The sequence below is a fragment of the Oryzias latipes genome, chromosome 2 (genome assembly GCF_053564925.1).
Source record: "Oryzias latipes strain Hd-rR chromosome 2, Olatipes_Hd-rR_3.1".
Lineage (NCBI taxonomy): Eukaryota > Metazoa > Chordata > Actinopteri > Beloniformes > Adrianichthyidae > Oryzias > Oryzias latipes.
The window spans coordinates 5,242,731-5,254,065 of NC_136238.1; the positions used below are offsets into that span (position 1 = coordinate 5,242,731).

At 49.6% G+C, this 11,335-nt stretch overlaps 2 protein-coding genes and 1 long non-coding RNA gene across 7 annotated transcripts; 1 reads left to right on the plus strand and 2 right to left on the minus strand.

Annotated features, from left to right (window-relative positions):
* Positions 1 to 78: 78 nt before the first annotated feature.
* On the minus strand, positions 79 to 6,868 carry cyp4f3 (cytochrome P450, family 4, subfamily F, polypeptide 3). 4 transcript variants are annotated; one of them, XM_078930922.1, is made up of 14 exons: positions 6,736 to 6,868; positions 3,435 to 3,660; positions 3,222 to 3,366; positions 3,104 to 3,157; positions 2,903 to 3,030; positions 2,131 to 2,252; positions 1,909 to 2,055; positions 1,723 to 1,825; positions 1,589 to 1,655; positions 1,392 to 1,521; positions 1,181 to 1,314; positions 661 to 725; positions 509 to 591; positions 79 to 434 (listed from the first exon to the last, which is right to left on the minus strand). In XM_078930922.1, the coding sequence occupies exons 1-14, from the start codon at positions 6,750 to 6,752 to the stop codon at positions 227 to 229; spliced, it is 1,629 nt and encodes a 542-aa protein (XP_078787048.1). In that variant the 5' UTR covers positions 6,753 to 6,868; the 3' UTR covers positions 79 to 226. The 4 variants fall into 4 exon arrangements, with proteins under 4 accessions (XP_078787048.1, XP_078787046.1, XP_023804790.1 ...); XM_078930920.1 differs by having other exon boundaries at positions 3,435 to 3,663; positions 6,736 to 6,866; XM_023949022.2 differs by lacking the exon at positions 6,736 to 6,868 and adding an exon at positions 4,834 to 4,952.
* On the plus strand, positions 4,059 to 7,148 carry LOC111946350 (uncharacterized). 2 transcript variants are annotated; one of them, XM_078930905.1, is made up of 5 exons: positions 4,059 to 4,155; positions 4,891 to 5,636; positions 5,735 to 5,984; positions 6,046 to 6,550; positions 6,730 to 7,148. In XM_078930905.1, exons 1-5 carry the CDS (start codon positions 4,140 to 4,142, stop codon positions 6,977 to 6,979), a joined length of 1,767 nt encoding a protein of 588 aa, XP_078787031.1. In that variant the 5' UTR covers positions 4,059 to 4,139; the 3' UTR covers positions 6,980 to 7,148. The 2 variants fall into 2 exon arrangements, with proteins under 2 accessions (XP_078787031.1, XP_023804784.1); XM_023949016.2 differs by lacking the exon at positions 4,059 to 4,155 and having other exon boundaries at positions 4,932 to 5,311; positions 5,393 to 5,636.
* A 1,033-nt stretch (positions 7,149 to 8,181) lies between these two features.
* Positions 8,182 to 9,723, minus strand: LOC144983759 (uncharacterized). Its single transcript, XR_013647559.1, has 3 exons — positions 9,588 to 9,723; positions 9,052 to 9,104; positions 8,182 to 8,950 (listed from the first exon to the last, which is right to left on the minus strand). It is a non-coding gene; the product is annotated as an uncharacterized LOC144983759 (long non-coding RNA).
* Positions 9,724 to 11,335: the final 1,612 nt, after the last annotated feature.

Sequence of the window (11,335 nt, forward strand, 5' to 3'; positions counted from 1 at the left end):
GTTCTGACACACAAACGTGACTTTGTTTGTTTTTTCATGTAGTGCTGAAGACATTTCTGAAACACAATTTCACCACAGTTGTGTTTATCATCCAGTTAAAGTAATTGATTACAGAGTTTATTGATCTTTATCATTAAATCACTGAAGCTGAAGTCTGTTGACTTTTAGATGCATAAATGAACATTTTTCAGGACAAAGCTCAGCTTTCTGCATCGCCGCATTCCCTTCACGGGTCGGTTCCGGCTGGGTCCAGAGGCTCCAGCTGCAGCCACAGCCCGCCTTCGGCCCGCAGCACCAGCTGGGGGAGGCGGCGGACCGGGCCGGGGCTGCCCCCCAGCTCAGGGTTGGACCCCGGGTGGAGGCGGAACCGCAGCAGAGTCAGCGCCACCACCACCCGGAGCTCGGCCATGGCAAACTTCTGCCCGATGCAGTTCCTGCAGAAAGACGCCGGTTAGTCCCCGTCCCAGTGCATGCTGGGATTTGAAGTTTCACGGGGATCACACTGGACCTGGGCCCCGAGGAGAACGGGATGAAGGCGTGGGAGGAGACCCTCTTCTTGTTTTCCGGGTCAAAACGAAAAGGATCGAACTCCTGCTTGACAGACGGGAGGGTTAGACAGGACGGGTTCTAGAACAGAAACTAGAACTCTGGAGTTCTCACATGGGGGTTTGTCCAGACCGCCGGGTTGTGGTGCGTTCCATAAATGCTGACCAGACAGATGGCGCCTGGGGAAGTGCACAAACAGAAACTGCAGTTCCTTTTTTGCAGAAAAAAAACCCCACCAGGCTGGAACGCCGTGAAGGAACCCGCCAGAGTTAAGGGTTCTAACAGCTCTGGACATGATATTCATGAACACAAACGGTACCGTCAAATCAGTCATTTGTGGCTTGGGCCCACAAAATATTAATTCTACTGCACAAAAAACTAATTTTTACCCAGAATAGACTGATATGTATACAAAAAAAGACTATAATGCCTAGAAAATATCACTTTGATTGCACAAAATACTAATTTAAGGCAAAAAATGCTAACTTGTGAGCACAAAATGCCACTCAGTGGTCCTGCATTTTTATTTGTAGGGAACGATCCATTTTTTGTCACCGTCTGGGCTTCTTAGGCTTTAAAACACATAAAATTCCGGGTGTTCCTGAGTCGTGGTGTGTCTCGGTAGGAACCTGACCCTGTGGAACGGTGAGGTTCCCCGGCAGAGGCATGTCCTGCGTGTACTTCCTGGTCACGGCCTGCACGGGTGGGTGGAGCCTGAGGCTCTCGCGGATGCACATGGAGGTGAAGGGGAGGTTGGACAGGTCCTCCCTGTGGATTCAGAAACGCTTGGCATCAGGGATCTGAAGGAACGGGGTTCGAACTGTACACGGGCGCCCGCGTCCGACCATTCGATGTCACGGCCGGCGCGTCCTCGCATCAGGTCCATCACTTCCTGTCGGCATTCTTCCTGGTAGTGTGGATGCTGGGCTAAATTGTACAGCGTCCAGGAAATGGCGCTGGCTGTGGTGTCGTGTCCTGCCAAAATAAAAGCATGGAAAGGCTGTCAGTCAGAACTCTCACAGCCACGGCTGTGGAAGCCAACCTGCAAACATGAAGGTGTTGGCCTCGGCCTGGATCTCCTCGTCTGACAGGCTGCGCCCGTCTTCATCCTGTTTTAGAAGAATCTGATGAGAGGAACTTCCAGAAACTCCCTGATCTTCCTCCTCCATCATCTACCTTGGTGGTCAGGATGATGTCAACAAAGTCCCGGCTCTTTGGGGCCGTCTCCCCCTGCTGGCCAATCAGCGCCCGGCGCTTCTGCACCACTTCTCTGGTGAACCTGTGAGGACAGGAGAGCGGTAGAGGCTGCAGCAGATCCAATGTTAGGAAACATTCATCCACGGTTCACATAGAGCTCCGTACTCGTGAACAACACTCAGAGCCCGCCTGAACCTCCTCCCCTGCTGGGTTCTCCAGTAGATCCAGTCCCAGTGGTGGAGGATCCTGAACCTGCGGTCGATGATGAGGTCGCTGAGCTCCACGATGGCGGACACGTATGCGCAGGTGGACCTGCAGACAGACAGAGACCTCTGTGAACGTCACGGCGCGGCGGCGGCGAGAGCCCAAGACAAAGACTGAGTTTACTCCTGGCAGTCGCTCTGGAAGCTGAAAGCACACTTCAGCAGACTGTCCAGCGTCATCAGAGTCACGTGACCGAACATCTCCAGGCTGGTTTCCCCTGTAGCCACCAGGCGGCGCCATTTCTCCTTCAGAAGGGACAGAAAAGGATTTCCTTTAACATTGAAATATGATCAGATTCCTTTAAAGGTGATTTTTCTCCGTCTGTGAGGACGATCAAATAAACCGACTGAAGTTAGCAGCTTTGAACCACTGCAGAGCAGAAAACCAGGAAACAATTGGACTCATTTCAAGTCATTACTTCCTGTTTTCATGTGAAACTAGTACTTACACTAAGTACTTCACTGTTTTGTTTACTTGTCCATAGTTTTTAGGGGGAGTTTTACTGTTGCTCAGTGTACTTTACAGTTGTTATTCTGTGTACTGTAGTTTTGTACCCTTGTTAAATATTTCCTGCTGTGAGGCACCACATTCAGGTACTATTAGGTGGATTTAACCCCCCAATCTTAAAGCTGAGTGTCAAGAAGGGAAGCATTAGGTCCCATTTTTAGAGTCTTTGATATGACTCAGCCTGAGTTTAAACCCACAACCTTCCAGTTAAAGGGCGGACACTCTAACCACTGTCATTTTGTGTACTTCCTGCATATCCTGTTGTCAGTCTGTGAACTTTGCTGTAGTTCAGTGTATTTTTCTGTAGTTTTGTGTACTTCCTGTATATTTTGCTGTCAGTCAGTGTGCTTTGCTGTGCACTGTGCAGCCGTCATGGCGGCGGTCTTACGTGCATGGTGTGGGTGGAGGAGTTGAAGGTGGAGACGGACTCTTTCAGGACGTCGAAGTGAAAGGCTGGAGTCAGCAGTCGTCTCTTGCGGGACCACTCCTCCCCGTTGCTTAGCAACAGACTTTGTCCTTGGATGAGTTTGAGGCGATGAAGGTCGTTTTATTTTAAATACGGATCTGGAGCACAGAGCGTGGAACTCACCTAACCACGGACGCAGGTGACCATAGATCAGGTCGTCCTTCACCGTCATCTTGGCTGTTGGACATGAGAGTAGAGTCAAGTCGGGGTTTGGTGAACGGACGTTCCCGCCGCGACTCACCTGACGCCATCAGCAGCGGTTTGACGTAGTCGGGGTGGAAGACTCTGACCAGGTGGTAGAACGGGCCGAGGAACCAGCAGCAGCAGTGTCGGTAGGTCTGCACCAGCTGGTCCACGCGCTGGAGGCCTTCCTCGCTGCTCTGCATCTGCACACCACAGTTTGGGCTGAGCGCTCCGTCCGCTCCGCGCGGGCGCCGCCCCCGCCGCGTCTTACCTGGCCCAGGTGACCCAGCAGCCAGGAGCGCGTCCTCGGCCTGCTGAAGCGGGACATTCTGCGGGTGAACCAGGCGTGGCGCAGCAGCAGCCTCGCCGCCCAACCCACCAGCAGCGCCAGCAGACCCGTCCCGACCCACCGCAGCATGAGGGGGGGGTCGGCCCAGAGCAGAAGCGGAGCCAGGGCTCTGAGGAGCAGCGTCATCCTGAGTCCGCGGGTTTGAGTCCTGCTGTCACAGAGAAGAAGCCGTTTATGTTGAAAGAGTTTCAACACTCTGGGTTGTGACACAGCTTCCTTCAGGACCGCTGGTCTCACCGACCCGCTTTCAGGCCCTTAATCCAGACAGAACCTCAGATTAAGGTTCATCCTCCTCAGACTATCTAATGCATCATCTTCATCCTATCAATCAAATGTTTGTTTTCTGCTTTGTTGGTCCTGTTTCAGGTTCACCCTCCACCCCAGCGTGGGTTTTTACGAGGTGCTCCTGAACGCCTCACTGATTTAGCACCTGATGCAATCAAACCTGCAACCAGATGCGTGGTGTGTTTGTCCTGCATGCGAGACGGACGCCCGCAAAGCGGCGTGATGCGCTCCTCCACCACTGTAAGGTAATCCTAATCTGCAGCTGATCTGACATTTCCTCCATGAGCAGAAACTGAAACTAACGGAGACGCATGAACGCTCCTTTAAAAGGAGAACCTGCTGATGGTGCTGCGTTCAGGTGATCTGCGTTCAAAAAAACTGTTAAAGGTCGTCTGAAATACCGGATTAGGCTCAGATTACTGGAGGAAGTTCAGGAGGTTTGCGTCAGGTTTTTCAAATTAAAAGATGCAGAAAAATCCACTGACTGAACCAAACCACGTGTCGGGGATGTCCAACAGAAGTGTTGATGTTATTATGGGATGGGCACACGACCTGTGGCTTGGCAGCCATTTTATAGCAATGATAAGGCGATAATAAGGCGATTTGAACATTTTCCCAAAATATGAGAAAAGAAAACTTAAGCTGTATTGACCTTTGACCTAGACCCACAATCTTTAACTTTACCATAAAAAATCCCCTCCTCCTCCTCACATGCTGTGAACATATCAGGAATGTGGGCGGGGTTAACAAAAACCTCCGTTGTCAAGGAAATCCCAAAGTTTACTTTTGCCGATTCTTCTAAAAATGACACAGACGTGTTCGTCGCCCCCAGGAGACCAGAATATAAAATGGTTGCTATGGAGATGAAACCAACAGAAAAGCCTCCATTTTTGAGTGAGTTTTTAACATTTGGCTCTGACCAGAGGGCCACACGGGAGCGGCGAGGGTGGGTAGCACCACACAACACCGCTTCATTGTTCTTATCATTTCCTCATGAAAGCAAAGAGTTTGCTTGTGACCGACCGTGTTCAAATACCTTTTTCTTTAGTTTTAAAGGCATCAAACTTCTCATGAATTGTTCTTCTGCTTTCAGCGTCTTGGTTCTGCTGGGCTGAGCCTCGGTGTGTCGTCTCCGTCATGGCTGAGGGACACGATGAGGACTCCCTGCTCCTCCCTCCCTGCTCCTCCCCTCCCCAGCCTCCATGGAGTCTCTCGGAGCCGGATAAAGCCGTTCCGGTCCGGCAGCCCTCCACTGGTTTCTACGAGGAGCTCTTCTGGAGCCTGCGGGCCCCCGTCCCTCTGGCCGGGGCGTTCATGTCCTCTGGACCCCAGAGCGACGTGGTGAAGCAGGGCTACCTGGGGAAGCTGGACAGGAACCGCAGGAGGTACTTTGTGCTGAGAGCGGGGAGCCACACCGGGCCGAGCCGGCTGGAGTGGTACAAGAGCCGAGAAAGGTTCACGGCCGTGGAGAAGTCCGCTGGGAGGTCGGTGCTGTTCGGATCCAACAAGCAAGGGTTTGTGAAGGAGACCTCCGGCAGCTCCTCCGTCCACGCCGACGCCAAAGGCCGTGACGTTTCTGCGGATCTCTTTCCCAGGGTCGTCTACCTGCGCTGCTGCCTGGGCGTCAGCCGGATCGGTAACTCCCGCAAAGGCCACGTGGTGGAGCTGTACGCCAAAGACCACACCGTGGTGCTGCTGGCGGAGGACCAGCAGCAGAACCAGGACTGGTATGCAGCCATCAAGACCCTGATGGAGGAGGAGCAGAGAGATGAAGAGCACGGCGCCGAGGAAGACGACGATGGGTACTGCACCCTCCCCCCTGGATCTTTCTTTAAGGAGGTGGGGGCGTCTTCTGAACAAACTAAACGTCAGATACCGCGTCAGCTATGGAACAGCATCTCCTGTCAGAATGACCTTTGACCTCCTCCCCGCCACAGGTTTGGCCCGTCTCAGTGAAACCTCGCGGTCTGGGCAGCTCCAAGCCCCTCAGCGGGGAGAACCGGCTCTGCCTCACCGCCACCTCCCTGGTGTTGGTCCGGCTGGGAGCCGGTTCGGAGCTGCCGTCCGTCACCATCCCTCTGCTGAGCGTCCGCAGGTTCGGACACCTGGACGGCCTGTTCTACCTGGAGCTGGGCCGGTCGGCGCCCAACGGTCCCGGGGAAATCTGGATGGAGGCGAAGCAGCAAGGTACTGAAGTGGCGGTGAGTTGAAGTCCTCCGAGGTTCTGATGTCTGGTGTGTGGGAACAGCCCTGGCCCAGCAGATCCACGAGTCCATACGGGAGACGGTTCGAGCCCTGCGAGCCCTTCCGGGCCTCAGCGGGTCACCGGCCTCCAGCCACAGCCAGCATCCGGGCCTTTGGGCCTCAAAGCGCTGCCGGCCCAAAAACAGAGACAGGCCGGGGAACGTGAGGCCGGCACAGTCCAGAACCTCAGACCCGCAAAAGAGTCCCGCCCCGAGTCCCCTGAGGTCCAACATGAGCGATGACGGCAAGCCGGACACCACCAGCTCTCCCCTCAGTCCCTCCAGAACCCAGCAGGGCCCGGCGTCGGGGGCCGCAGCGGCAGCCTGTAAGCTGCAGAGCTGGAGCTCCTCAGAGGGGGAGGAGCTGCTGGGGTACATGGTCATGACCCCCCAGGCCGGAATCAAACCCTCTGCTCCGCCTCAGGATGACTATGTGACCATGGAGAGCCCGCAGAGGCTGGACCGGACGGCGTGCTCCTCCTCCTCCTCCCTTCACACCTTATTCAGCAGGTAACTTTGCTTTCCTTACCGGTTGATGTTCTGGATCAGGGATGGGCGGCTCCGGGCCTGGAGGAAACACCTGAACCAGGTCACCAGTCATGCGTAGGGCTTCCTGCAGCCCTCCAGGCCCGGAGTTTTCCATCCCTCCTCTGGACTCGGACTCCTGACGGCGTCTCCTCTGCGTTCAGCCTCACCTGCGACAGCCCGTCATCTCTGCACGCTGTCGACCTTCGCTGTCCGCTTGCTCTGCTTCCTGGCGCGGCTCCTCCAGCTGTCGCCCGGCGGGACCCGGCTCCGCCCACGGCCTGTACTCCACGCGTGTGGAGGGCCTCCAGCGGCTCGGCCGTCCCGGACCCCGACCTCCTGCGGTCTGCGGTCAGAAGGTCCTGGCTCCCCGCGTGTCTCCTGTCCTGTCTCAGAGGTGGAGACAGAGGCTGACGGGTGGAGACGACTCCGGACCCTCCAGACCTGCAGCTCCTCTGGGGTCTTCACCTGGAGCCTCAGGTGTTCCTCTCCTGTGCATTCTGGGGTCGAAAGACTCAAAGATCAGAAGTTCTACAGGTTTCAGAAATGTGAAGGAAAATAAAGTTCATCTTCTTGAAGTTCTTAAGACTTTTAGTTTTTACTTTACTGTTTAAATGTCAGAACCAAAAAAATCTGCTTAAATGACGTGACACAGATTTGAAATATTAAAAAAACAGCTGGGTTTTATAATGTTAGCTTGAATATTCTCATTAGTTTTAGGCAGAGACGACCAGGACAGAATTCTGCAGCCCCCCCCCCCCACAAACCCCACAAACCCCTGCTGTTCTTGAGGCATTCAAATGTGTTCTTGGTGAAGCAAATATTTAGGAAAATGATGCTTTTACAGACACAGGAAGTTGGTTCCAGTTCCCATAAATCCCCCATCTGTGTTAGTCTGGTATCACCTGAAGGACATCACTGCTGGACCCCCGTTGGTCACCTGTCAGTCGTCACACAGCACCGCCTTCTGCAACACGCCGGATCTCCTGGGACCAACGGGAGGCGGAGCAGCTCCCTTCCCTTCTGCGTTGTGATTGGAGGAGCTGAAACCACTGAAACAGCTGAGATGTTGGTGGACTTTAGAAAAGCGGCACAACCTCGCTCCTCTACAGAGGAGACCTTTGGGTTCCTGCCGCTGCCAAAGAACATTAGAGTCATCAAGAGTTCTATCAAATCCGTTCCTCTGTCCCCGACTGCGACCAAACGAGTCAGAATCAGAACCACAGGTGATGGAGGACCTGAAGAACAGCTCCCATCACTAACGTAGACCCAGAAAACCCAACATCAACTAAACTCCTCCCCTTCTGACATCTGTAGGTGAAGACCAGACGTCACAACCACGCTCAGCTCATCACAAACGCCTGAAACCTCAATGTTTTGTTGTTAATTAGATGAAACTGAAACCAGATTGAACTTCCAAGTGAGTTCACACACCTGACCTTAAAAAACGGATTCTGACCAGAGACAGAATCCAGGTGAGAACCTGATTTAGATGTGAGAACAGCTGTGAAGATGATGAAGGAACAGATCTGTCTTTTCCCACAAAGATCACGCTATATTCCACTAAGAAACTCATTAAAGTGCTTTTAGAACAAAAAGGAGCCAAAACACTGAAAGAGACTCAAAGAGCATTTTATTTTGAAAAAAACAAGAAAGGAAGCAGCAGGTGCAAAGCAGAGAAAATCATTTATCATTGGCTGTTTAAAAAAAAAAATAAATTTAGTCCAGTTTAAACATTCAAATTCAATTCTGTACTTGAAACTGTGAAACATTTTTTATCTTTTAGCAGGAATTCTCAGAAGAACTGCATCATAGAAGATTCAATGCTGTTGGCGGGAAAGCTTCTACCAGAACACGTGCACTAAATTATAGATGCAGTTACACTTTCAGAAAGTTTTCTCTCAGTCTATCTGCAGTCAAAGCTGAAAATCGTAAAATAAGAAAGGTTTCCCCTTCAGAATGAGAAACTTAATTTTTCTTTTTACCGGAAGTCTTCTTGCTATAAGGCTTCCCATAATGCACAGGTTCAATTTTTTGACCACACACAACATCAATTTTGATTGATTTTCCTCCTGTCTCTGTGTAGGTGCATACTGGGAAGTTATTGTCTTTTAGTTCACAAAGGTGTGTGACAAACGGGTCTTTCGATGTAGCAGGCTCTTGGTCTTTCTTGCCATCACAGATTTCATGTAACGAGTGACTTGGATCAACAATAAACGTATTTTTATCTTTACATTTATGTAAAGGTTCATTGATGGCTTTCATTTTCTCGTCACAATTCCCGTTCCATTCTTTTACGACGTGTTTCTCAAAAAAGTTGTGTCCGAAGATGTGTTCAGCAGAGAGAAGCAGCAGCACAGAGATGACCTGGATCTTCATGGTTCCCTGCAGAGACAAACATCGTCATGACGACACGAGAAAAACGCTGCAGTCAGATCTACAAACCTGCAGAATGACTGAGGATTCACAAAGTCAGACAATCTTACCTCAAAGTTCAGTTTCTCCTTCAGGCTTCCTTTAAAGATGTCTGAGGTTAGACCTGAAATGATGGAAAAGTCGACATTTGACCAAAGCAGAACCATTTATGATAGAATCAAATAAAAAACTAAACAACTTTGACTTTAAACATGGTGACATGTAGTAGTTATAAGTAGTTTTCCTAAACCAAAACTGTGGAGAAAGAAAAGTCTGTCCAGGAATGAAAAGGAGTTTTTATACATATTTAAATTTGTAGTACAGTTTGCTGATTAAAGAAAACCAAGTGTTTATTGTTTCTTGTATCAATCTGACAGCATCACAATCACTGGATGTCTTCTTGCAAATATGTTTGCCTCCATGATGCCTTTTCAAAATACAGTTCATCAATGACTTACAAAAAAAAAGGTTTAAATGACCAAAAAACAGATTCCTCACAGACTTTTGCTCTTCTGAAAATTAAACAGAAATAAATCCCAAATCTGTGTTTGGTAGCTTTTAAATAAACTGTTGTGCAGAGATAAATCTACAGCAGGACTCCTCTTACCTGGTGGGGGGCTCAGGTGTGATGTCAGCGGCTGACCGTGAGAACAGACGATTAGGGAGGAGAGCAGCGTCTGAAGATGCGGTCCAGCTGAAGGGAGGACTTTATAGAGGGACAAATCCACGACAGATGGAGACGGGGAGGGACGGCTTGATAAGGTTTGTGGGTAAATTTGCAGAAATGAGTGATAGGAAAAGATGTGGCCGCGCTGTGTTTGGTCTGAAAATGGTGAGAATTATGAACGTTTCCTAAAGAGCTGCGACGATGACATCATAAGAACACCTGCCTGCTCTGACTCACCAGGTAACCAGAACCAGAACAGTTCCTCATGACACCACCAACCAGACATTTACCCTAAACTACATCACAACCGTCAAATATTGAAATCTCCAAGTTTGCGTATTATCCGATCATATTAAGGTCACCGTCTGAATAATCTGGATTTCATGCAAACATGTAGAGTAAAGACATGATCCGTCAAAGACGACGTGGACAGGTTTTGCTCCCTGTGAGCTCCAGCTCCTGAGGAGAGGTCCACAGCAGCCCACTGCAGTCCTAGAGTGTTCTCACAGAGGCTGGAAGGGTGGCCTTTGGGTCACACACACCTTTTACAAAAGGAAAATCTGTTTAAACGTTTGCTCAAAGGCCTGGGAATGTGATCTGGACTCTGTAAATGTTTTAATCTTTGAATTGTTCACAATGATTCATCCAGCGTGAAGAATCTTCCCTGCCTCACTATGTAGCCACGGGGAGGGGGCTCAAGTCTGGGTCTCCCTGTGCCGGTCCCCAGCCCGGTCAAATACAGGGATCAGTGAAAGCTCAGGTGACCCCTAAAAGGATGTGCTGAAAGGTTCGGCCCCGCTGTCTGGACCAGGACCCCCCTCAGAATGAGACTGGACTGAAGGAGGCTTTTCCTGGTCAGATAAAGGCTCGTTAAAGCGGAGGAACGAGGAAAAAGCTGCAAGAATCACGTTTCTGTTTTAGAAAAACCTACTTTCAAATAAAAATATCCAACTTGAAATGTTTCAGAGTTTTGTCTATATATAAAAACTAAACATTTTTGAACCCTTTGTTACTAAAAACTGAATTTCTTTGGCCTTCAAAGTATTCATAGTCAAATTTCAGCTTCAGCAATCCGTCCATTAAGGAAAGATAGAAAGTTCTTTGTAGTTTTATCTGTAATGCAAATTTGAGCTAATAGTTAAAGTTCACTTTGACTGTTAAATATCGGGGAGGTGTCTCCTTAAATCTCCTTATCAGTCCATTGAAGGTATAGAAACGCTGTTAGAGTGTGGATTTCTGCTTCTTTTTTATTCATCCAACAGGCTTTTCTCTCAGAAGAACTCAATCTGACAGGAAGAGCTTCATTTCTCTGAAAACTAAAACTATTTGTTCTGAAAAATCCACTGCAGATCTACTGTGGTAAATGTTTTAATTTCTTACCCCAAAAAAAACTTTTAGAAAAGTTTTGTTATCATTTTTTAGTCATTATAATGTCAGTTCTATGGTTAGAAGAGATTTAGAAAAGAACGTTGTTCATCCAGTTTGTGGCTCTCTTCTGGAAATATGTTTTTATCAATTTAAAAAATGTATAAAAATGTAGAATTTTGACTTTCTCTGTTTGATTCTTTAGTGTCTTCCTTTGATCGCCTTTTTGAAAGACGCACATCTATACAACACAGCTCTACGTGTTCCAGCTCTGCTTCATTCAGACAGAGAAGGTTGGAAGTGGAACATCTTTCAGGTATCAT